Source organism: Melanostigma gelatinosum (genome assembly GCF_949748355.1).
Source record: "Melanostigma gelatinosum genome assembly, chromosome: 14".
In the NCBI taxonomy this organism is placed as follows: Eukaryota; Metazoa; Chordata; class Actinopteri; order Perciformes; family Zoarcidae; genus Melanostigma; species Melanostigma gelatinosum.
In genome coordinates, this window is record NC_136647.1 from 14,038,599 (window position 1) to 14,062,574 (window position 23,976).

The 23,976-nt window shown below is 43.6% G+C and overlaps 2 protein-coding genes across 10 annotated transcripts in view; one reads left to right on the top strand and one right to left on the bottom strand.

Moving 5' to 3' along the window:
• The first annotated feature begins 1,165 nt into the window (after positions 1 to 1,165).
• gnb2 (guanine nucleotide binding protein (G protein), beta polypeptide 2) lies at positions 1,166 to 8,482 on the top strand. The gene is made up of 10 exons (XM_079283907.1): positions 1,166 to 1,883; positions 3,713 to 3,792; positions 3,892 to 3,930; positions 4,362 to 4,468; positions 4,646 to 4,709; positions 4,910 to 5,072; positions 5,451 to 5,517; positions 5,594 to 5,795; positions 6,595 to 6,811; positions 7,280 to 8,482. Exons 2-10 carry the CDS (start codon positions 3,736 to 3,738, stop codon positions 7,384 to 7,386), a joined length of 1,023 nt encoding a protein of 340 aa, XP_079140033.1. The 5' UTR covers positions 1,166 to 1,883; positions 3,713 to 3,735; the 3' UTR covers positions 7,387 to 8,482.
• A 1,319-nt stretch (positions 8,483 to 9,801) lies between these two features.
• Positions 9,802 to 23,976, bottom strand: part of mink1 (misshapen-like kinase 1) — a 28,460-nt gene continuing 14,285 nt past the window's right edge. For 2 of the 9 annotated variants that reach the window (XM_079283892.1, XM_079283889.1), the window contains 18 exons: positions 22,055 to 22,231; positions 21,783 to 21,953; positions 21,199 to 21,462; positions 20,959 to 21,038; positions 20,752 to 20,855; positions 20,569 to 20,660; positions 19,699 to 19,850; positions 19,413 to 19,530; positions 18,500 to 18,616; positions 18,105 to 18,216; positions 17,777 to 17,926; positions 17,077 to 17,220; positions 16,462 to 16,596; positions 16,225 to 16,325; positions 15,965 to 16,114; positions 15,727 to 15,886; positions 15,472 to 15,611; positions 9,802 to 15,377 (listed from right to left, as the gene is read on the bottom strand). In XM_079283892.1, coding sequence (XP_079140018.1) covers positions 15,294 to 15,377; positions 15,472 to 15,611; positions 15,727 to 15,886; positions 15,965 to 16,114; positions 16,225 to 16,325; positions 16,462 to 16,596; positions 17,077 to 17,220; positions 17,777 to 17,926; positions 18,105 to 18,216; positions 18,500 to 18,616; positions 19,413 to 19,530; positions 19,699 to 19,850; positions 20,569 to 20,660; positions 20,752 to 20,855; positions 20,959 to 21,038; positions 21,199 to 21,462; positions 21,783 to 21,953; positions 22,055 to 22,231 — 2,451 coding nt within the window. In that variant the 3' untranslated portion in view covers positions 9,802 to 15,293. Of the gene's footprint in view, positions 15,378 to 15,471; positions 15,612 to 15,726; positions 16,115 to 16,224; positions 16,326 to 16,461; positions 16,597 to 17,076; positions 17,221 to 17,776; positions 17,927 to 18,104; positions 18,217 to 18,499; positions 18,617 to 19,412; positions 19,531 to 19,698; positions 19,851 to 20,568; positions 20,661 to 20,751; positions 20,856 to 20,958; positions 21,039 to 21,198; positions 21,463 to 21,782; positions 21,954 to 22,054; positions 22,232 to 22,413; positions 22,450 to 23,976 lie in introns of those variants that run through there. The other 7 variants (XM_079283890.1, XM_079283885.1, XM_079283887.1 and 4 more) reach the window with 6 other exon arrangements.

Below are 23,976 nucleotides of genomic sequence, written 5' to 3' on the forward strand. Positions count from 1 at the left end.
GGGAGGGAGGGAGGAGGGCCTGATACATTATGTGTAGCAGGACTGACCTGTGATGTCAAGTGAGGTTATCGTTAAAATATTGGGATTTTTCTTTCATCATAACAAAAAAAAAATGGAATAGCTCAAATAGTCTAGAGAAGAAAAAACAAACACGCTCTGACAATGAACAAAGGGGATTGTGATGTTATAGACATGCAGCATCTCCATCTTATTTCACCAGCTCCTCCATCAATGGTTTCCAATACTCTGCCCAATATCTTATAACACTGAGCAAATGCCAACATGTTATGTTCTCAAACAGTTGCTTATAGAAATAGAGAAGATAATTTGCCTTTATTTAATCAGCTTCAGATAGATAGACAGACAGAGCGATAGATAGATAGATAGATAGATAGATAGATAGATAGATAGATAGATAGATAGATAGATAGATAGATAGATAGATAGATAGATAGATAGATAGATAGATAGATAGATAGATAGATAGATAGATAGATAGATAGATAGATAGATAGATAGATAGATAGATAGATAGATAGATAGATGCAATGAATGAGGAGTGATGCAACATTGGGGGGGATTTCTGAATCACATCCACATTTATTTCATACATCCCATACTAAATAAAAGGACTCACTCACTGAATCAGTCTCAGCAGAGTGAGCTACTGCAAAACGTCACCTGATCCAACCAGCAGTTCAGCCCTGTATGCTCTGATTTCTTGTTCATTTGACCTCCGTGATGCGTGATGCACATTCTGTAACATCAGAGTGGAGAGGATGAGCATGTATGCTCACAACGAGGCCATGCTTCCACATATGTTACTCATTGTGCTGCATCCTGAAAAAAAAACATGAAATGAGCATTAGTAAAAAAAACAACAACAACATTATGAGCAACCTCCCGCTGAACATCTACAACTGACGAGTCCATGTGACAAAAGGATCCCAAAACTGCAGAGTGATCTGATCAGGGGGGGGGGGGGGGTCATGGGATTTACTGGTATTTAAGAGATGGGTGTGGTTGAAACATGCTCCATGCCCGGATTTGAGGATCCTTCTGCAAGCGCCCACCGCGTGATCTGGCTGCTTGTTTCTGAATAATGATATTCAGAAAAAAAGAAAAAAAAACAGGAACCGTGTGGATAAGTGACCGAGAGGGCCGCGGCGCATTATACTGTGACACAATCCACGCAGTCGGTCTACTGATGGGTTGATGTCTTGCAGCTTATAGAAGCAGTTCTCTTTTTGTTTCATGGCATTATTTTCTCATCTGAGGCCGATTTTACTCAGTAATTCATTGCCGGCTCGGAGGCGGTTGTCCTGATGAAGTGTCGGCAGAGGGAGGAGGAAACCAGAGAGAGGAAGGAAACGAGGATAACGTCACGAAAAGCAGAATCGGAGTGAAACGGACTGTGTAGTATTTCATGGACAGAGCTTGATGCGGGCCGAGCACCGAGCCGAAATTCTGTTTGTTTACGTCGCATTTGGACAAAGATGTTTTTGTTAACTGGTCGGGCGTGAAAAGCAAAGGAGGGGAAAGCATTTCGAGGAGGAAACGGCAACACAAGCAGCAGCAGCAGCAGATCTCATCTTTTTTCTTTTTTCTTTTTTTTTTCAGGAGGCTCCACTAAAGCAGAGAAATGGAAATGTGTGTAGCCCTCCTCCGTTTGCCTGTTCGCTGAAGGATTTGGGAAACAGCCTAATCGTGACACACGGACTTTAAAGTGGATCTCATTTTTTTTTTTTTTTAATGAGTGAGAAAGACGTATAGTTAAAACCCTTCCACGGGATTCCTTTTTTTTTTTTCCGGGGGACGTTGCTTTTTTTTTTCGCGGAAGGAAAAAAAAAAAAAAGCTGCAAAATCATCGGGAGAATTAACAGGTAGCCACCCCATTATCAAACACGGTGACAGCCGCTGTAGGCCAGCGCGGGGAGCGTAAGATGGCTGGCCGATGATGTGCTCTATTCGTGGCATCATTTCGACTAAATTAACTTCGCTACATCCGCATTTTAGGAGCTCAGCATCTGAAACGAGATGTGGTCAAGGCCTCCATCAGCCGCTCGGTGCTGATCGATATGCGATGTGATGTAGCCTGTTTTCACGGGGGCCTGCCCTTCTTATTTGGAGACACTGGGTTTATATATAAATGCGGCGGAAGGTGAAACTAAAAAAAGACCCTTATGGAGTACATCCTATATATCTGAATCTGGCTTGTACCCGCTTCTTTCTTTACGGCGGCTTTTTGACACCGTGCGGAGCTCCCAGCACACAGGCCTGTGTGTGTGTGTGTGTGTGTGTGTGTGTGTTAACCTGGGTTATACTGAGCGTAGCCGCACAGTCTCTCTGACATTAACATTTGCTCTGTCAAAGATGCAGCGGCTTCTGCACTCCATCTCCAGTTTTGCAGATGCAGTCATGCCATGTCGATGTAGCTCCACATCAGATGTGCATCCGAAGGGGTGGGGCCAGGCACACTTTCGGGCATCATTTCTCTCTCCTTGTGTTATAAAATGTGCTCTTTAATTTTAAAAAAAGAGGCCACTACTCCTCAGATGTTCAGATGAGGCTTTATTCTCACGTTAACCTTCCTCATCGTGGTGAAGGAGGTACAGCCTCTCGTCTGGCCATGCATCAGTGCAGGTGGAGTCATGTTGGCTGTGATGTGTGGGGGTCTTTTCTTCTTTTTTTTTTTCCACTCCGTCCATCGGCATGACTTCGTCACAGCTCTGCTCGCCATCCAGTCGATGCTCGCAGGCTACTGGGAACATGCATCCCAGCATCTGGTCGGACCCATCCAGGCCTGATCTGTGATGCATCACATCCCCCCCCCCCCCCCCTCAGCTTTTTATCCTCCTCATTGGCTAAATGAGCAGCTGTGCCAGGAGACTGAGACCCATGATGCGGCCCTTTTGGCTTCCATTAGTGCCGTGTGATCCATCTGGTCGCAGGTCCCCTCCAGGGAACAGTGACCTACTGTAGCTAATTGCTCTTCCTTTGCAGTGTGCACTGTATGCATGTTTGCTGTGGATTTGAATTGCTGCACAAATGCAAATAGAAGCTCCCTGTTTGGGAAGCGGTTTTGAATGTGTAACTGTGCTCCTATCAGGAGCAGGAAATGCTGTTTCCTCCCGAAAGCTTGACGTGATGCACAGTGTGAGAGCAGTTGGCCCATAGCTGAAATGATATAACTCCTGCCATGTTAATTCTTCCAAACCGCAGTGCCTCCGACGACATGCAGATGACTGTATCCAGCATTAGCACCAGTTCGGACTTGATACACAACCTGTAATTGCACAGTGTAACAAGTTCCCTCGGCTTTAGAGGGAGTGTTCGCTCAGTGTCTGCTGCCTGCTGATGCTGGCTGCTGGATAGAGGTTTAGTCATTACAGATTATTCTCCTCAGTTAAACCAGGCATGGTTGCACAGCCATAAACAGATTACAAGGTTTTTTCTCACTGTGTGGGTTCAGTAAACCGTAGAGATTAAAATGTGTGTGTATTTATTTTATTATTTCTTACAAACAGTGTTTTAAGTACATTATTTCACCTAATTGATTCATTTTTGATGAAAGTGGACTCCTGGATTATAGTGGATTATCAAATCATAAAACGATGCTAATCCCTGTGGGGCTCACTCATATACAGCAATTATGAGATGATACTTAATGTAAATCTGAGACTGACATTTTAAGTTTTTCCACGACCAACAGGTGACGGCTCAGACAAATCCAAAATGAGTGAGCTGGAGCAGCTTCGCCAGGAGGCCGAGCAGCTTAGGAACCAGATAAGAGTGAGTCCAGTGTTTTTAGAGTTTAGTTTCCATCCACTGATAGATTTACATGTTGTGTAATGTCTTGTTTTTTTCGTCCTATGATTCCCTGTCCAACAGGATGCCAGGAAAGCATGTGGAGATTCAACCCTGACACAGGTAAGGGCCCCTGAATGTCTGTTATATCTGTTCAAGATGTCGGGGGTTTGATTCTAGTGAGAATAATTGGTTTGGTGACCATCGATTTGGAAACGTGATAATAAGTTCATTATTTTTGGGAAAATATAGATGCTTAGTCATTGATGATTTATAACTAATAACATGATCACCAGCAGTATAAACATGGTGGTTTAACATTTTCCTGTGCTTTGCTTTATACATTACTTTAATGTCATCATTCGTAAATGAGATTTTTTAGTTTTTTACATTTAAATGTATTTGTATCATCAAATTTGGAATGGCATATTACAATATTGTTACAATCTCAAGACACTTCACTGTGGAACCTCCCATCCCACAGTTATCAATAAAAAAAAGGGCGATTTTTATGAATACAATCATTTTTGTTTAACCTCTCCCCTCTAACCCAGATAACTGCTGGTCTGGATCCTGTGGGGCGGATTCAGATGCGGACGAGACGCACCCTCCGCGGCCACCTCGCCAAGATCTACGCCATGCACTGGGGCACTGACTCAAAGTGAGTCGCTACTGTAGCAAACACTTCAGACATTGCAATTTGGCGACATTCATTCAGCAACTTAACATGAGATAATACATTACATATGGATACATATATCATGCCTACATGCCAAACTAAGATGGGGATCACTGTAACTGAAACAGATGAATAAAGTTTGAACGTTTGTGTCTCCAGGCTTCTGGTTAGTGCCTCTCAAGATGGAAAACTGATCATCTGGGACAGCTACACCACTAACAAGGTAAAGTCAGCCGAGTAATTCTTCTCATCAGCTGGATAAATAGTCACATCAGTCGTCGGTGGTTGACTCGTCACAGCTTCTCGTGCTACCATTGTCATGACTTACTCTAACGTCAGCATTAGGTTAGTGTTATTACTAGGCTGGAGGGTTTTTCTTTCTAGTCCAAAAGTTGAACGTCTGTTGCCTCCACGCCTTCGTAGATACACGCCATCCCCCTGCGCTCCTCCTGGGTGATGACCTGTGCGTACGCCCCGTCTGGGAACTACGTGGCCTGCGGAGGCCTGGACAACATCTGCTCCATCTACTGCTTGAAGACTCGCGAGGGCAACGTCAGGGTCAGCAGGGAGCTACCTGGCCACACAGGTGAGAGAAGGTCACGCTCTCAACCGCATCAACCGATGAGACCCCTACCTCGTGGGAAAGCTCTGCTCCCACAGCCCTGAACAAAGAAGATTTCGTTCACGTGGTCAATTCATCGCAGGGCAGCGCCGTCTTAATGAGCGGAGACATCGACTCCTGTCTGCGAGACTCTAATACGATGCTATTATAACATATCAGGTGTCTGTCAAAGTCTACACAACGGTACCCTCATGTTTTTTCTGTAAAGTCAGTGCACTGTTGCAATAATATTCGGGTTTTTTGTGCCTGTTATATAACAGAGTATACCCTAGGAATGCCACTTATGTATAGGATCACCTGTCAATATGCAAGTTTCAACAAACACCTGCTCTGTTCTCTCAGGTTACCTGTCATGTTGCCGTTTCATTGACGACAATCAAATCATCACGAGTTCAGGAGACACCACATGGTGAGCCACTGAGATCAAAAGTGCGAGCGTGTTTGTCGCGAGCTGATCAGTGTCTAACTCTGCCCCTCCGCCCCAGTGCACTGTGGGACATCGAGACGAGTCAGCAGACCACGGTTTTCTCTGGGCACAGCGGCGACGTCATGAGCCTGTCCCTGTCGCCCGACCTCCGCACCTTTGTGTCAGGAGCCTGCGACGCCTCGGTCAAACTGTGGGACATCAGGGACAGCATGTGCCGGCAGACCTTCACAGGCCACGAGTCGGACATCAACGCCATCTGTGTGAGTGTGCTCGGGGAACGGAGTGACCAAACAAGTACAAATATATGTATCTTCATTCGTACTGTTGAAAACAAAATGATCTGTGATTGCAGTTTAAAGGGGCACTCGTCAATTTTTACACATGAAGTTCAGTTCATGCGTCACGGGAAACATTTTCTTCCTAAAACTCTGCAGGAGCTTTGTTAAGTCTGAAAAAAATAATCCTAAATAGAAAAATATAAGCTTCACACACTAATAAATTATAATAAATCTAAAGAGAGATGGAACAAAAATGGATCAAGAAACTGTTTTGTGCATCAACCAATATGTCCATTAGGAATTCCAAATGTTTCGCACTGGTGTCGGCGCAACAATGGTCTAAAGTGTCAGTCTGGAAACCGCCGAACAGACGATCAACAGAGCGCCTCCAGGATTTGTCTCAGTGACGTCACACGCTGTCTTGTCTCCAGCTTTGGGGGGGGATTTAAACCGGGAGCACGCTAGAGGATTAACAAGATGATCAATTAACACCATATCTGAACATCCTGCATCAGTCCAGACTCCAACTCTCTGGACTGATGTACCACACAGGTTAAATCTGATGGATGACAGCTGGACAGATTTGGTTTTGAAAACGCCGCGATCATCTGATCAGATTCAGTCCGAGTGCCGAGACACTAGTAGCCAATGAGAGCATAGTTTTCCGTCATAGAAGGGAATAGGGGACTCTATAGGGGACAGAATCACCTACTTGTTGTCTCTTCATGTACCTGTATCCACACTTCCTGCTTCTCATTCATCTCCCCGTGCTGCTCCTCAGTTCTTTCCCAACGGCAGCGCCTTTGCCACCGGCTCAGACGACGCCACCTGCAGGCTGTTTGACCTGCGCGCGGACCAGGAGCTCAGCCTCTACTGCCACGACAACATCATTTGTGGCATCACCTCCGTGGCTTTCTCGCGCTCCGGCCGTTTGCTGCTGGCTGGTTATGATGACTTCAACTGCAACATCTGGGACGCCATGAAGGGAGACAGAGCAGGTGAGTGGGTCAGGCGAGAGGAAACAGCTCAAAGAGTAGGTCTGGAAAGGTTCAACCTGCAGCTCAAGTGAGGATTATCTTCCTCGTGGAGTTACTTCATTGAGACACCAAATGTATTTGCTTTTAACATTATTTCTATCTTAGTTAGTCTGTAGAGTTCTGCCAGAAAGGGGCGATCGTAGGTATGCGTTTATACACTTCACCAAAGGATTAGAGGACGAAAAGGCAACAGTCCATATTGTATCACTTATCACCTGCAATATTTAACTCAGGGACCAAGTGAAAGCGTGTTTGGTGCAAAACGAGAGTGTGAAAACTTCATGCCTCATTTCATTACCCAATTCAAAGGCTAATTTACCTTCTTAAAAATAATGCAGAGTTACACAGATCCCTTTAGAAATAACAGAAAGTGCAGTTATACAGTTACAGCAACAACTCCTCTTTTGTTTGTCCCTGTCCCCCCTGCAGGGGTCCTGGCCGGCCATGACAATCGTGTGAGCTGTCTGGGTGTGACGGATGACGGCATGGCGGTGAGCACCGGGTCCTGGGACAGCTTCCTTAAGATCTGGAACTGAGCCACGCACATTAACCGCAAACACACACACGCACACACACGCACACGCACGCACGTCCAACAAACAGACAGACATTGCTCCCGTCTTGGGACACTGTTTGCACCCTGTATTCACTGTATGTAAGATTCAACAGACAAACTGCAACATTGTACTGTACATAATATATATGACTTAGATATGAGTTTACACACACACACACACACATGCTGTATGCAGGACAAGATGACACAAAACCTGAACACATGCCCTCACTACCTACAGCTGGTTTAAGTACAGTTCCCCCCCCACACACACACACACACACACACACATAATCTGTAAAATGTAAAAATGTGACAAAAAACAGTTGATTTTTCAGCTGCTCAAATAAAAAACACAAATGCCACTATTACCTGAAGCCTTTTAACACGTCTAACACGCTCATTCACGTAACACACACACGCACACACACACACACACACTTTTTCCTGAGAGACACTGCTCCTCGAGTTAAACAGGGGAGAAGACGTTATTTGACAATTCTGTCTTTGTTTACAATGAAGTCCAAAATGCACTTCAGACAAATTTTTCTGTACTATTTTTGTCTCAGTACCACATGTATCTCAGCGATGCTAATGTGAAGGAAGAATGGTTGTGGAAAGAGAATTATGTGAGTCCATTAACACTGAAAACAACGACAACAAAACAAAACACTGACAGACAGGATGAGCCGATGATCGACAGAGTCCAAGGAAATATCAACTCTTATTTTCATCTGTTCGAAACATCATGTAATCACTGTTTTTATAGATATGTACCCCCGCATACAGTAAATCTCTTCAGTTTTGGTTTTCTTCTTTTTTTTTACACTTATTTTATTCATGTTCTCCCTGTGTGCCTCAGATACACGTTAAGGATTATTAATAGAGAATATTGATAAAAGTTAAATTAACAAAAACATTAAAGATCTGAGATTCAAAGTTGAGTGAAAAAAAAATAAAAACATTGTAAGACGCATCTTAATAAAGCAGGAGCCAGTATTCATACTTTGACTTTATCAATGTATTATCTGGACATGACAATGGTATAATTGTACATAATATTAATAAATAATAGCCTCTCCTGCCAGTTATTGTGGTTTCCTTTTTTAAAGCACTGTTTCTTTATTCATACACTTGTGAAGCTGATCAACCGGAGAGAAAACAAGTGTTTTCATGCGTCGTTCAGCCTGGTACGTGACATTACAATGTTTGTTCTGGTACATTGACCCATGCTGTTAAATGAATGGTATAGTTTCAAAATAGCCGAGAAACATTTTAGCACAAACAAGAATAACAAACTAGTTATTCTCGTTTTACAGTGAAACATTTATCACAGACATCATTGGAAAGAGGATTATTTTAAGAATCTCAACTGAAATGTATTGCAGTGATTGTACTATTTAAAACCATTATAATAAAAACGGTATAATTGCAACAACATAATACAAAGTTTAAAGTTGGACCACCTGACAGCGGATACCACAGTTGTAGTTAGTAACCTATTTAATTAGAAATGTGGAAAGAACCTAAACCGTCACAATTTAAATATCTTGAATGTTAAGAATCAGTCTTGCTCCATTTCTACTGCAGGAAAAACATGTCACCTGTGCTCAAGTCACAGAAATGTTATTTGATACACTTTCCAATCATCACTCATTGCTCAGGTAAGGATAGTTTGTGTTTCCATATCTGTTGATTGAAGTTGAACTAAAATGTTTCATACAGGAAGAGATTTAGCTATTCTTGCAGGATTGAAGTGTTTTTACCTTCAGCCACCAGGAGGCGCTGCAGCTCACTCAGCATCTCAGGTTCACAAAATAAGGACACAAATGGCTTTATTACAAAAAACAAATCTTTACGGCAATTCATTTCATCCATTGAATGGCATGCTGGGGAATATTGAGCTGGGTTTCCGGTGAGGTGGACATTTTGAATTTGTTATATACGTCACACAAATCCAGTGACGGGGACAACAGGTCCAAGTGGATTCTAGCACCATCATGTGGTTAAACGGTGGCTTATATTTAATATTCTCACTACTATATTCTTGAAGGCCCTGTGCACCCACAGGTCAGCTCAATTAGTCGCCCTGAAAATGCCTGTGTGAACACTCTGCTTGATTGACATCTTTATCTTTGCTGCACATTTACATCTTTATCATTATTAGTAGAACTAAGTCCAGTGGCCTCTTGTAATCCTAGTGTAGCTCCGCCCACCTTCAGCCTGAGCAACGGTCTAATGGGGGTGAGCAGGGCCTTTAAAAAGTATTGACAATTATTTTGGAGAGGCAAGCTTAGGTCTCCAGTAATGAGAATTCAAAGAAATGTAGTTCATCGACATTCAAATCTGTACAACGGACATTTATTCAGAAGTCAAAGACATGAAACCGGACGAATGAGATTAAGGTATTTTATTTTTCAAACAATTCTGTATTAAGACATGAATTCATTCAACACACAATCTTTTGAAAGTTTAAAGTTGTATCAGCCTATGAAATACAATCTGGAGTTAGTTAACCTCTCACAAGTAACACAGACGCGCACACACACACTAAAACATTGCAAACATGTTTACCGTCTTAAAAAACAAAACAAAAAAGTAATTGAAAAAGAATAATAGATGTTGAAGTTCTGTCCAAAGATCCACATAGTTTGAGCTTAAGTGTGATCTGCCTTGCTCTCAGCTTCAGCTGCTAATCTATTCACACGTTATTGATAAGAAACAGAAGCGATGAGAGAAGAGTGCCTCATCACAATATTAACATTACTTCAGAGTTCACTAAAGGCAGTTCCTGGGATTTCACTACAGTGAAGCAAGAACAAAGCATCCCAACAGGCGATTGTGTTAAACTGACGGGGAGAAGCAGTTATTCTTTGCGATTACGCACAAAAGTAAAGCGACACAAAAACCAGCCTACATTCAGTCTGCCAAAGGCCGCTGAAGAGTCACTTCCTGTCGGCCACACGGAGACGGACAGCCACGGTTTGGATTTGTTCAAATGCTTGTATTGCTTACTAAAAAGAAAGAAAAAGAAATGTCTCTCAGGACGGTGTTCTACATGTTCAGCGCTCCGACCTACAACTGCTCTTTCTTTGTGATGACAAACTATGCATCTTGGCTGTTGCATGAATTCAGCAATGAAATCTGTCCTGAAACATCTTGTTACAAGAACTGTTACAAAATGCAAACTTGTAAGAATTTCTGCTGCATACAATTTAAAAAGCTTCATATTTGAAGCGACTGCCTAAATCGAATTGCCGGTCTGTATTAGCTCACCCATAAACTACTCGTCCATGTTCACACGTTTACAACATTGCTGAGCCACAAGAGTTTGAGCAGGAGCTCGTTTTGAGAGATCTTTTGTTTATTGGTAACATGAAAAGTCTTCATAAAGTAAACAAGTCCGTTTTTACTAAGTCAAATCATTTAATCAAAATGCTATCCAGAAAAACAACAGTCAACACAAATCAGACAATAAAGAAGATTAAATGAATATGTCGCTATGGTATTATGCTTCATCTTTAAACAATCATATTCAACTGCAAAAAACCAAGGTAGAAATACACTAAAGTCTTCCAAATAAACTTTATATTCGGCTACGTGAGTATGTGTGTTGAGGAGTTCTCCACTGGTTTTACACACACACACCAGTCTGTTTCAGTGGCATTGGCAGTAAGTGCACTGACTGACGTTGCCAGGCAACACCTGAGACGTTGCAAACATTTTGGTCGAGGAAATGTCTGCCCATCGCTCTGTATTCAGTGTTTGGGGCTCCACTTCTGAATTAGAAACACCAATTGAACTTTATAAATCCATGCACATTTTTATTCAATGTGAAAATCTAATGCCTACATTACCCACAATGCACCGAACTGTTTGGTGAGAGATTCTGTTATGCAAGTAGCAGATGAGGAGCGAGCTAGAGAGGTCTGGTAAATTCACTTCCTTCTAAATCCAAACCTCAAAAACAAATGTCCACATGTGCAGTCGTACTCCGACACCTGTAAACAGACTGGAGTGTAAAATCAGCAGGAGTTCCTCTTGAAGGACTTTAATACCTGGTGACAAAAATGCATAAAAAATTTAAGTTGTCAAGAAATGATAATTGACTAAGTCTTCCTCTAATCTGTTAATTAATGTCACTAATTGATCGATGAACTTTTCATTTCCTAAATGCTGCCAAGAGTCAATAACCTCACATCCCCACCGCACCACCTGTGTGCTGTTTCCCGTCGTCACCTGAGCATATTTACAGCCCGTCACCTTCACGAAGGCAAATTACACACGAGGCCAATCTGAGTCACCACGAGCGTCACAGCGGACTCCTCTGGTAACAAGAAGACGGACGTTATTCATTTTACAGCTACATAACTCAGACATGCTGCAGTAATGGACAGTCTACACACACACACACACACACACAGCTGTCTCAGCGGACGACTCGTTTCACGATCACCAACCACTTAGACTGATTACACACCGACGAGTTTGACGACTGCTGAGTGAATGAAAAAGAAAAAACTCCATCTCTCCGTTGCACTCAATTATAGCTTTGATATCTGCCTTAAAATACATTGTGCTTTGATTATTAGAGCAGTACACATGTTCATATAAATACAAATCTGTCTTATAGATGTACATTCACTTTGATTTCTCAATGTAGACTAATTTACACATTTTATAAAATAGGCCTTTCAGAATATATCAAGCTACTTTCCCCAACGACACGATTACGCAATCAACGTCATTCGAGAATAAGCGCTTTCTCTCATCTTTGCTGCAAGAACCTACATTTTCTGAGCAGACGTCACACGCAGAGTTAACACAAGTACTAAGTTCTCTCTACAAACGCGTTTCATACGTATGGCTTTTCACTCTGCTGGCTCCCGCTGTGAGCAGATCCTTCACATGTTACACTTGATTAATTGGACACGTGGCAATTTAATTGTTATTGCAACTTTGTGAATGGATTATTGTCGGAAAATCATTTTTAGGTCATATATACGTGGTGCCAAAAAAAAAAAAAAAAGAAAAAAAAAAAAAAGGCATTTCAAGTCCGTTAACGGGATATTAGGGATTAGACTTCAGTGGCACAAATCATATCAAGGGAGCAAATATGGTTGTGCCTCTTCAATGTGAGATTTCAAGTAAGACACGTGTGTGTGTGTGTGTGTGGTGGTGGTGGTGGGAGGGGGGGGGGGGGGGGGGGGGGGGGGGGGCTCATAACCAATCCTTACATCTCTCACCTTCTAAACTTCCAAGGCACTGCTTTAACTGTAAACATGGCAGATTGATAAAAAAATGATTTGACCAGAAAAAGCACGAGTGCCAGAGCTCCTGGTGGATTGTAATTGTGGCATTAGAACGGAAAGTCATGGCACATACCAGACACTCAAGAAAACACATTCGCTAAAAGGGGACAACTTTGATACAGTACTATATACTCTATTTCCATGGCTTACATGCACACTATCTGCTCGAGATATACGCTTACTGAAGTGAAAGTGCTTTCCATGCCCATTTACAGTTTGTTTTATAATCTCACCACAAAAGTAGCAATCTCTGTATATACTCTTTGATTAAACGCCCTCTGTTTTGACCATGTACTGCATTCTCTATAGCTTTATAGCTTTATTTTTGCCTGTATGAAATATATCTTCTTCGCAACTTTTAGCAGACGATCCCGCTGATCACTAGCCGAGGTTCCTCTTTAGAACGACCAAAAGCTTTTTCTGCTGGCGCTTTAACAGAGAAATTACAGTTTTGTTCTTTTAACATCAACATGTCAGCTTCTATTTATAAGCAGATGAACTAACTTGTTGAAAAATGTAGACAATTTCCAAACAACTCCATGCCGATGACAGGAGTGACTTTTAAAATGTCCACCTGTTGATACCAAAGTGCTGTGGAAGCACGGTGGTGCTGTAACGCCGTGTGAATCACTGGTCAAAAAGCGTGATTCATGTGTGGACCAACCCACTGCTGACAGGAAAATCAGCACTCTACTTCCTGATGACGCTGCCTCGTACCTCTACCGTACTGCCCGGTGTATGAGAGCACACAGAATCTCCCTTGTGCAGCTGCCTAAACAAAGCAGACAGTTAATCCCCATAAACAAAGGGGGGGGGGGGGGGGGGGCCTATGCAATACTAACAAACACAAAGTCAAGAGCTATAGGAGATCCAAAGCAGCTCATTAAGCACGATACCATAATATTAGTGAGAAGGCAGCTGCCATTTTTCGCTGTATATACAGAAAGGAACATCGGTTAGTGATCTGTAGGAAGAGTTTCTACACAAATCTTTATAGTTGCTATTTTAGCCGAGCTCCGTTTGCCCTGGCTTCCTGCACTCGCTGCAGAATACGCGGTGAACTTTGGCAGAATGTACGGATATAATATATATTACGTCTCAAGTGTTCCAGCAGTCTTCTCCAAAGTGCCTGATGAGATGGAGTCCTCTGTGGTATTGCAGTCACCCTACATTAAATCTGTCCACTGGCCCCAAGACAAAGAATGAACTGCACCACACCAAGCTGTTCTCTGCAAACACAAGAGATCCACACGAACTAAATAGTCTTAGAACTGAAATATGATACAGTAGGGTAGATCACTGTGGTAGGAGGGTGAAAGGACCATGGAAATGATCTCCCTTAATCACTGTGATCTCAGCGACGCCCTCTTTTCACGTTCCTCCAACGTCCTCTTTTACCGACAAACATCCCTCTCTGACACGACCAGCCAAGTACACAGACTCCCCTCTTCAAACAAAGACTCCACAGATTAGCATATATTGCAATATAATGGCAATATAATTACAGTAAAAGTAAGATTACCAGTAGGTCAATACCAATACAGAACCACTACATATAAATAACATTTTTGTATTATGTAAATCTATGAAAACAAAAAAAAGTTTAGATACAAGCCTGATGAGTCAAATAATGAAGGGCTTCACTTAAACCATAGGAAAAACAAAAGAAGGCAAAGTAGGAGATTTCACATTCCTGATTGTGAGTACTGCACATGGATGTGACTTCTGATTGGTTTGATCAAGTTATTCATTGAAATCTAGTTTGCTTTTGAAGCGTTCAAGGCTTACTTAATGTGATCAAGAGTTGCAACCTCATTTGCCATTCAGGTCAGAAAAGGTTAGTGAAAGCCGGACTTCAGGTTACCGTCTACTGTACAGAACTAAAAACACTTCAACGAGCTACTTTGTCCCCACTTTAATGTCCCTTTGTAATATATTTTTCTGTACTAAATACTTCCTTTAAACTTCATCAGAGCCCCAGAACAACGGGGGTCAGAAAGCCACAGCAGATGGGCGTTCCAGCATTTTTTTATTATTCGACGTCCACGTGTCCGGCGGCAACACACCGACGGGAGGCGATATAAGACGCCGGCAAATGATTACTAAGAGTAAGGTGCCACCTATTTACAGCTTCATTTCAACATACAGTATTGGTAAATAATGCCTTCTTCATAAACGTGGAACCATCGAGGAATGTTTCTTTTTAACATACTTCACAATGAGGAACTAAATAGTTACGACAGAACACGGGTCCACCAAGTAAAGCAGCTCAAGACAAGAATATTTACAGAACAAATCAAGAGATGGTATTAACATTTGAAGGCCATCAGGGATATTTCTTGATGATTCCAGGGAGAATGTTATCCGGGGGGGGGGGGGGGCCTCTGTGGAAAGTGTGTCTTAAAGTGTGTGTGTGTGTGTTTGCCGCATGAGTGCGTGTGAGAGAGGGGGAGCTGAAGAGAAAGGGAGGAAGGTGTTCGCAGTTGTGTGCATGCGGTTGTGAGAATTTCGGATGCCCTTCCTTCTCCGAACCCCGCTGGGTTCCACACACACACTGACCAGAGCAGCTGCTCCTTCACCAGTTCATGATGCAGTTTCTGTTCAGCGTCATGAAGTACACCTGGCTGCTGCCTCCAGACCGCACTGATGCAAAGAACACCTGAGGCACAGCACAGACACAAGAGGACGTGTTTAGGTTCAGCGGCTGTCAGTGGCCCGACTCTCCCACACCTTTAAGCTTGCTTCTCTCTCACCTTGTCATTTCGCTCACAAAGGAACTTCAGCCTCTGAGCTCGTTTGTGCATGAAGACACCGTCCAGGTGGCCGGTCTCCACGGAACGGATCTCAATGGCCTTCTCTCCCCATCCCATGATCTGATTTGAGCAGATATGAGCTGCAAGGCAAAACGTTAGCATTAGTACTTTGGCACGCTGCTTATAGTTTGCACAGCTGATAACATCCACTTTGATCTACGCCCATGCAAGTTTGTTTTGGGATTCGATCCGCACCAACAGATGTGGGCATCTCGCCCCACTGCAGGACCACGTCCTTGATGATGCGCCCGTAGGTGTTGACGTAGACCCCCTCGTCTTCGTAGCACAGCAGCATCTCCATGCCGTCGGAGCTGGGCAGGAACACGATTGCGTGCGGTGTCACGTGGCTCTGAATCTGTTCGAGAGGAAAACAGAAGGGATGACTTCCTGTAGGTTTCACATCACCCGAAACACAGACGGCTGCGCGACTCACATGAACGGGGATGTAAATGTCATAGTTGTTTCCGGAGTCCACGTCGATGGCGTGGAAGCCAGCGCATGAACCGTAGATGACCTTTAACCTCTGACCCTCCTCCACGGTCAGGTCGACCAGGACGGGCCTGTGTGGCAGGTCCGCAAAAGACTGGAGTGCAGGGAGCAGACAGTGAGAACGAGAAGATGATCTACTTAAATGCTCTTCTGGTTGACTGATCTGGCATCACTAGTCCAGCTCAGAGGAAAGGGGAGACTTACCTTGAAGGCCATGAATTTGTGATAAGGTTTGGGCGCCCAAGCGTACACTTCCACCGCATTCTTCAAAGCAATCACCAGGAACTTTATCCTCTCGTATTTCACTGGAGAGAACAACCACAAGGCCATCTGACATCAGATACTCGCAATCAATAATTCACTGGGCCAAATGCATTTATGAGAACTTCTCCGGAGTGGAATAGACAGCGGTGATAAAACAGCCCTCCATCTGTCACTCACCCACTTTGTAGTGCACGCAGCCCTCCATCTCCCCCACAGTGGTCCAGCCCTGCTTCTTCTCCACCTCAGGGTCATTGTGGAGGATCTTGTTCCTCAGCCAGGCCAGGTAGTAGACACGCACCTTGTTTTTCTTGCCTTAATAGACACAGAGATCACTTACAAAGAGGCTCATATCAGTGATTATTTAAATGCATTAAATTGAGGTTACTGGCACAAACGTGTGTTTTAGCTGTGCAGACATACATATTTCTGCTGTTATGTGTCTGATAAGAACATTAGTAACCAACAAAATATCATCGCATTATCAATACAGTATATTACACCGATATTTCCTATTTTTAGCTCTGGATTGGCTTGACATATTTGTTCAAAACCATCTTTTCACAACACCTCCAAGCCCTTAAACACACGGCACACACACACAAATAAAAAAAGCTTTCCTGTGGCTTTGAAGTGCAAAGGCAAAATGCAAAGCAAAACAATTACTCTGAAGGCATGAGCACAATTGGCATCTAGTGTTTGGCATCCCATTAAAAAGACAGTCCTTTGCCAAAAGTACAGACGGCTTTAACCAAGTGTGGTGAGAGCAGACTGGTGCTGAGCAGCAGTAATGACCTGATATGGTGATGAGCAGGTTGAGGCCCTCCAGGACGTCCATCTGCTGGAACCTGCGGGAGTTGATGAGGGGGTAAACCTTGCCCTGACCACTGCGGTCCAGCAGCTTCAACCCGTTCTCTGTGCCCACCAACAGGTTCACACCTGGGGCGGGTGGACACACACACACACACACACACACACACACACACACACACACACACACACACACACACACACACACACACACACACACACACACACACACACACACACACACACACACACACACACACACACACACACACACTTTTGTATGGTTTAACTTTCCTGCAACACCTCCACGATACAATTTCATTTTCTTTAGAGGAGGAAAAAAATAAAGATTGCTTTAATAAATATGTGATGTAACTGCGACAATGTCACCCATTGACAACTTTACCTACAGCACTGTTGGAGGATGGAGAAACAGGACTTTGAAGTTGACACATTATAAAAACAACTTTCAGATGTTTTGGTCATATTTTTAACCTGATGGAGCCGACATATTCGTTATTTGTCAGGCTGTTGAGCCAAAGATGAGGGTTAAAATAATGGCACCAATAATCTGACTGAACTCTCAGAGTCTAGCAACTCAAAAGATAAACATATTTTGATTAATAAGTTGGTTTAAGAGAGCTAATGTTTCATCGTTACACTCGAGTATTGAATCTGTTCTCACCCCAGAGGGCAGCACACAGGATCTCCGCGTTGAACCTCTTCTTGTACTTGCGGATCTCAGGTGTGTCATTGGGGGGGCGTGTGTTGGTGGGATTGACGTTCACCATGGATCCTTTCCTCACCTCCATCTTCAGCTGCTCAAACCTGGAGCCTAAACAGGGAGGCCCCGAGGGAAACGGCTTAATCGACCAAAGGAAAACGCAACCGCCGGCAAAATGGTACAAGCTTCGGAACGAGACATAAATCTCCCACTCATCCTTTTAAAAAGGGAATTTAGCTGATGAACAAGTTACATTCTTAATTAATTATGCTGTAATTGAATGACTCACCAGTGACAGACATGCTATCCCCTGTACCTCCTGGGGACTGGTACATGCCCAGATCCACAAAGGTGGTGAAGGAGGACTTGCCAGATGCTTTAACCAAACCTCTGGACTGATACTGGTGGAGCAGAAAGGTGTTGTTTCAGTGAACATCATGTCTGTGCAGACTTTAGTTTGCTCATTATTTGATTTTAGTTTCAAAATGTTAAAAACATATTTGTGTGCCTACTGTATGCCCGTTTGAGTCATATTTTTGATGGTGTCTCCACTAACGAGCTGAACAGATTGTCGTGAAATGTAATTTTGTGTTATGGGTGGACTTCATGGCTGGAATGAGGGCAGATAAAAAAAAATAAAACCAGGAATTTAGGACCGATATATTTAGCATCAGTAGAACTTACATCATAAACAGAGTCCTTCCCAGGGGAGGAGTGAGTGGCTGAATCTGTGGGGGAGTGAGAGGGCTGAACCACATCTGGCAAGTTAGTGTATCCGTTATGGCTCCGCTTCTCTGGGGTCTTTCAGGTAAAAGAGAAAACACACACCTCTATGTATTACTTATCGTCAATGGCAGACTTGGATCTATGATCATCTGCTGCATCAATCACCAGGATATGACCCGTCTGGTTAGCACACCACAGTAACTACAAGACGTAAAGTAACGTCGTGAACAGACTCTTTGAAAAGGTGTTAAATATACGAGTTTGGGACCTTATTTATTGCTGATGTCGGTGTCTCACAGCTATTGACAGCACAAACAATGCAAACTACAGCAATCGTATATGCCAACTGACCTGAAGATGGTATCAATTGTGCAATCTATTGGATGACATAAATGATCTAAAGTGATACAAATAAATATTTGTGTCGTCAGTGAAGCTGACTTGCTTTAAAAAACGAAAGTACATTTGCAGATTGTGTGAAAGTATATTGCTGTCTCTCCAAAAATCTCAAAGACTTCTGCCAACCTTCTCTAACCCAGGGTGGTTTTTGACATGTACAAAATCAAATGTATTATTACATTCATTTAATTCAGAGTGCTTTTTGAACATTTAATCTACAAAGGGGCTTTTCAGTGAACCCTGAAAGTCATCGCTGATGTTTTGGGCATCTTCATTTTCTGATATGAGACTTCATTAAGGGTGCAATGGTTCCACATAATGTATTCATTTGGTCAGTTACGTGCGTAAATAAAGCAACATTGTCACCGAACAACTGTCCTGCAGCTTTGCAATATTCTTTGACTTGTATTGTGTTGATTTTCCATCAAGTCAAAATGCATTTTAAGCCTCGTTACGTGCACAGATGACTCACCCTCTGCACCAGCATGGTCTGATCCCCGTAGCCTCCGGCTTGCTCTCCCTCTCCCCCCTCGCCTTCGTCTTCATGAACCACCATGGTGTTAACTGAATCAGTGTCTGCGTCCCTGTGACTGAAATCAATTGAGGAATACAAGTCAAGGATTACACAAGACTCCGAGCCTGATAATGGAAGAGTGTGAAAAGAGAGTAGCGCAGTATTGAATACTGTACTTCAAAGTCAATTTGACAAATAAAGACAATTGTTTGCTTCTTGAATTGCTATCATTTGTAGGTGTTACCGATCTGTGGGGCTTTCTTCCTCCTCTGCTCCCTCGCCACTCTCGCTCTCTTCACTACTCTCGCTGCTCTCCGATGAGGAGGAGTAATCATTGGCCTTGACTGGGAGCCTTGGCTGCTCCTCGGCACGCTCCTTGGCAAAGAGGCCATGGTCCTGCACACACACACACACACACACATATTTACTTTAAGAATGCATTCAAAAATGTTGTCAACATAATTTCAGCTATCACAGAAAGCAGCAAATCATATTAAAGACGATCCAAACACAAGTGAAGGTGAAGGCTCATCAGGAGGATGGGCTCAAAAACTCCCAGTCCTCTGAATTCAGAGCCTGCCACCTGGTGACATGTTGGGATGATTTTGAGGCTTCAAGGCCGGTGTTGAGTGTGAAATGTCCACAACACATGAAAAAAGGCTTTTATTTGAAGAGTAGGATTTCATTCAAAGACAAATCATGATTACACCGATAAATAAATAAGTGTAGAGCATGCAATTCATTCAACATGTCGTACAGTCAATGAATGCAGATGCAAACTCATGCATGAACACTGAGGACTGCATAACGCACAAGGACACTGATACTAACCTCCCCTATAGCTCTCTTGTAACTCTGCACAATTGAGGTAAAGTCAACAAACAGGGATTTAAGAAGAGGAGAGACATGACTCTTATAAAACATAAAGGAAAGATAATGTGAGAAGAACACCTTGAGTTAGTATACGACATGTCAGTTTACAAACCAGGTGTGTTTTTAATTCAACCATATTATGTGTTGCATGCTCCCCTACACTGATGTTAAACCTAGCTGTACAAGTAGGGGATACTGAAGAGACAGCGAATATATTGTCCGTTTGAAAACAACCACTTACTGCAGGGCGCCCAGGGCGGGAGGAGGTGCGAGACTCCCCCGGCTTATGACGGCTATCATGGGAGAGCATGGGCGAATCCATTTTGGAGGAACCTACAAATAACAAGGTTGCAGAGTTAGAATTCTGAAAACAAACTCACTGTAAAGACAGTCTGCAGAGAAATAGCACGGGGGGGGGACTCACTGAGGATGCGATGCCTCTCTAGAGAGCCAGTCTGGGGAAGATTGGCTATGATGCTCATACTGTCTCCTCTCTCCCAGCGATCATTGCGACTGAGATCTGGATTGCTGCAGTGAGGATACAAACGAGTTACCTGAAGTCCGTCTACCATCATTTAGCAGGCACTCATTTCTGTAAGCATCTGATAAATCAGTAGGCTGCCTTTAGTACCTGGCTCGCACTGGATGCCTTATGCCAGAGGTCAGGTTGGTGTTGAGAGCTGTGGCAATAGACGCCGTCCTTTGTGGAATCTGAGGACGGAAACATCACAGTCTTACATTTAACACTGTTCTGACAAAATGAGTTCCTAACATACTATTTGTGTGTCAATATGGGAGTCTTTTGCAAACTGGGGTTATGTTTTGGGTCTGTACACCTACTGCAGAGTCAAAACCAGCCACAAGATCTCACCTTGGGTGGGAGTTCCACATCTGGCAGGCGGATCCAGGGGCCGCGATCCTCGATTTGGTGTGCCTGTGGTGCCGGCGTTTCTGAAGTCGGGTCAGAGTTTTGTCGCACCAGCTCTCTGGAGTGGATGGGACGGGGTGAGGGGGTAAGGGAGGGATCCTGGGTGGGGAATGCGGACATGGTCTTAGTGGGCTGGTCACAGAGGGACTGGGAACGAGGGACAGGGGCGGCATAAGGCTTCAGTGGAACCAAGTGAGCCATCTGGAACTGCGGAGGACAGGAGGAGCAGCAGCACACCAGGAGGGAGGAGCAGCAAAGTGGAAGAAAGAGAGGACGAGAGAGTCGGCGAAGCAGGCCGAGGTGGAGAAGAACGCAAGGTTGTGTTTGTATTCCAAGGAGATGTTTTTAACATGTAGGGACAAAGTGATCACAGATGTGTGGAGAAGGAAAGGAGGGGTAAAGAAGGAAAGAAAGGCATAAATAAGGTAGCAGAGACAATGAAGGATAAAGCAGCTAAAGAATTAAGGGCAGAAAGGCATAAGCAGCTGTATCTTGTGTTGATTTAATCAACTGAATTTTGCACCCACCTTTCCCTGCCCCCCTTGGGGTTCAACAGGCCTCTGCATTGGTGGGGTCTGAGAAGACTGGACCATTCCCGACTGGCTGATCGAGTCAGAGCGAGACTGGAGGGCATTGTCGGAGACAGTGGTGCAGATTTTGGGTGAGCCCTGTCTGTTGAGCTTACTTCGCTCCTCCACCTGCGATAAGGATGACAATGAAAGGAGGATGCACATTGCAGGCCAGTGTACAGCAGTGTGACTGTGGCGCTCAACGCTTCAAATGTAGGCAACATTGCTACCTCACGGGCCCAAGTGGGTTTGTTGTTGGGCTCCAGGTTTTTGTTGTAGTGGTAGAGCTGGGGCTTCTTTTCTTGCTGCTGTTGTTGCAGAGACACCAGGTAGGCATGCTCCTGCTGCAGCTGCCTCTGCAGTCGCTCTGACTGACGCTGTTCCTCTAGCTGCTTGCGCTTATACTCCTGGGATGAAAAAAAAACAAAACACACTGCAGTCAAGTCATTGCTTGTCTCAGAGTGGACACGAAAAACAGGTCAGGCAGGTCGTAAAAAACAAAACGCACATCAAAAGAATATTTTTAGCAAAACCTTTTTGTGCTGTATATTTAACTGACAATGAAAAACCAATAAGTCAACTGACTCACTTTTACACTGTGAGTTGTAGGCACAGGTCTCCTCGCCTTTTGATGGCCACGGCATACATAACGAAACAAGCACATTGCTTCTTATAACAGCAGAGATTAGATTCTCAAGCAGGAAATGTCTCACATTAAGTTACATTTGAGAAACAACTTTACGTACACAGAGGCAAAGTTAACTGTTGTAATAAAGCTAAGATCATTGCTGTTGTTCTTAATCACTACGGGCCACACAGCAAAGCATTAGATCTACACGTCAGTCTACACTACAATGCTCACATACATGTTGTGGGTGGTGAGTGAAAGCACGAAACTGTGGATGACAAACAAACCAAAGTCCTCTCAGAAACCAATGTGGTGTTCCTGCACAGTGAGAGAACACAGCCCGGCACCTGGTGAGAATGCCTCACCCAGGTGCTTCCCTACGTGGGAGGACACGTTTGAATAGGCCGAGGACATTGAGGGATTACAGCTCAGAGGGACCTGTGAACTCCTGTGGAAAGGGACATCTACCCTGCTGCCACCCCAACACACATATTTAACATGGATATATATATATATATATATATATATATATATATATATATATATACACACACACACACTTGTTTTTTTTAAAGGGGGAATCTTCCACACTGCCAAAACTTAGGTGACTTATTTCTATTTGATTCACATTTTGCCCGGTACTTTCTTCATTACATCTAATGAAAGGCACTATGGAAAGACTATTACTATGAATCAGCTGCAGGAAACGTTAAGTTTGCATAATCACAGCCGATTCAAACATCAGGAGAGGATTAGAGTTTATTACAGGCACTGTGGTAATGTCGGTGTATGCGCAAAGTTTTTTTTCTGGTGGCCAGTGTACGTCATGTTATCCTAAAATGCTGACTGAACACCAAAATTGCCTCACAGCATTACGGCACTGTTCCTAGGGGTGTGCTACCACTTCAGGGCCACTGTCCTGTGGCTGACCCTGTGATTTATGAAGATGCACATACCCATAATTCCTGTGTGTATGTGTAACATAGCAGGCAAATGTGGTAAACTATCCCAATTGCCTCATAACTACAGTAGTGAGGATTCGGTTCCAACAAAACAGAAAAAGGAGCCGAGACTACAGCTCAATCTGAATGACAGCTCCTCGTATGCTTCACAGGAGCTAGCTAAAGCAAAGATGTTAGGAGAGTGGCAACTCCTCTCTTCACTGTAAGCAAGAGTCAATAACAAACTCTGAAATCTGCCCTCAAAAATCTAGGTCAGTGCATGCCTTTACAAGACACGCAGTATCGTCTGCCTTTCCCTCGACCTAACAGCATCTACCTCAAACACAGGCAGACATGGAACACTGCAGTGTTTGTTTTGACAAAACACTGCAACACCGGTTTTCCCTATCAGAATCGAGGCTGTAAGGATAGAGGGTGGCATATGCTGTACCAATTATAAAGCCCCCTGAGGCAGTTTTGTGATATGTGACTGAACTTGGCAAAATAAGAAAACAAGCCATATTGTTGTGAGGACACAGGTTTTTTTTTTTCTGTGCTGATCAAAAGATGTCCTTCACTAATG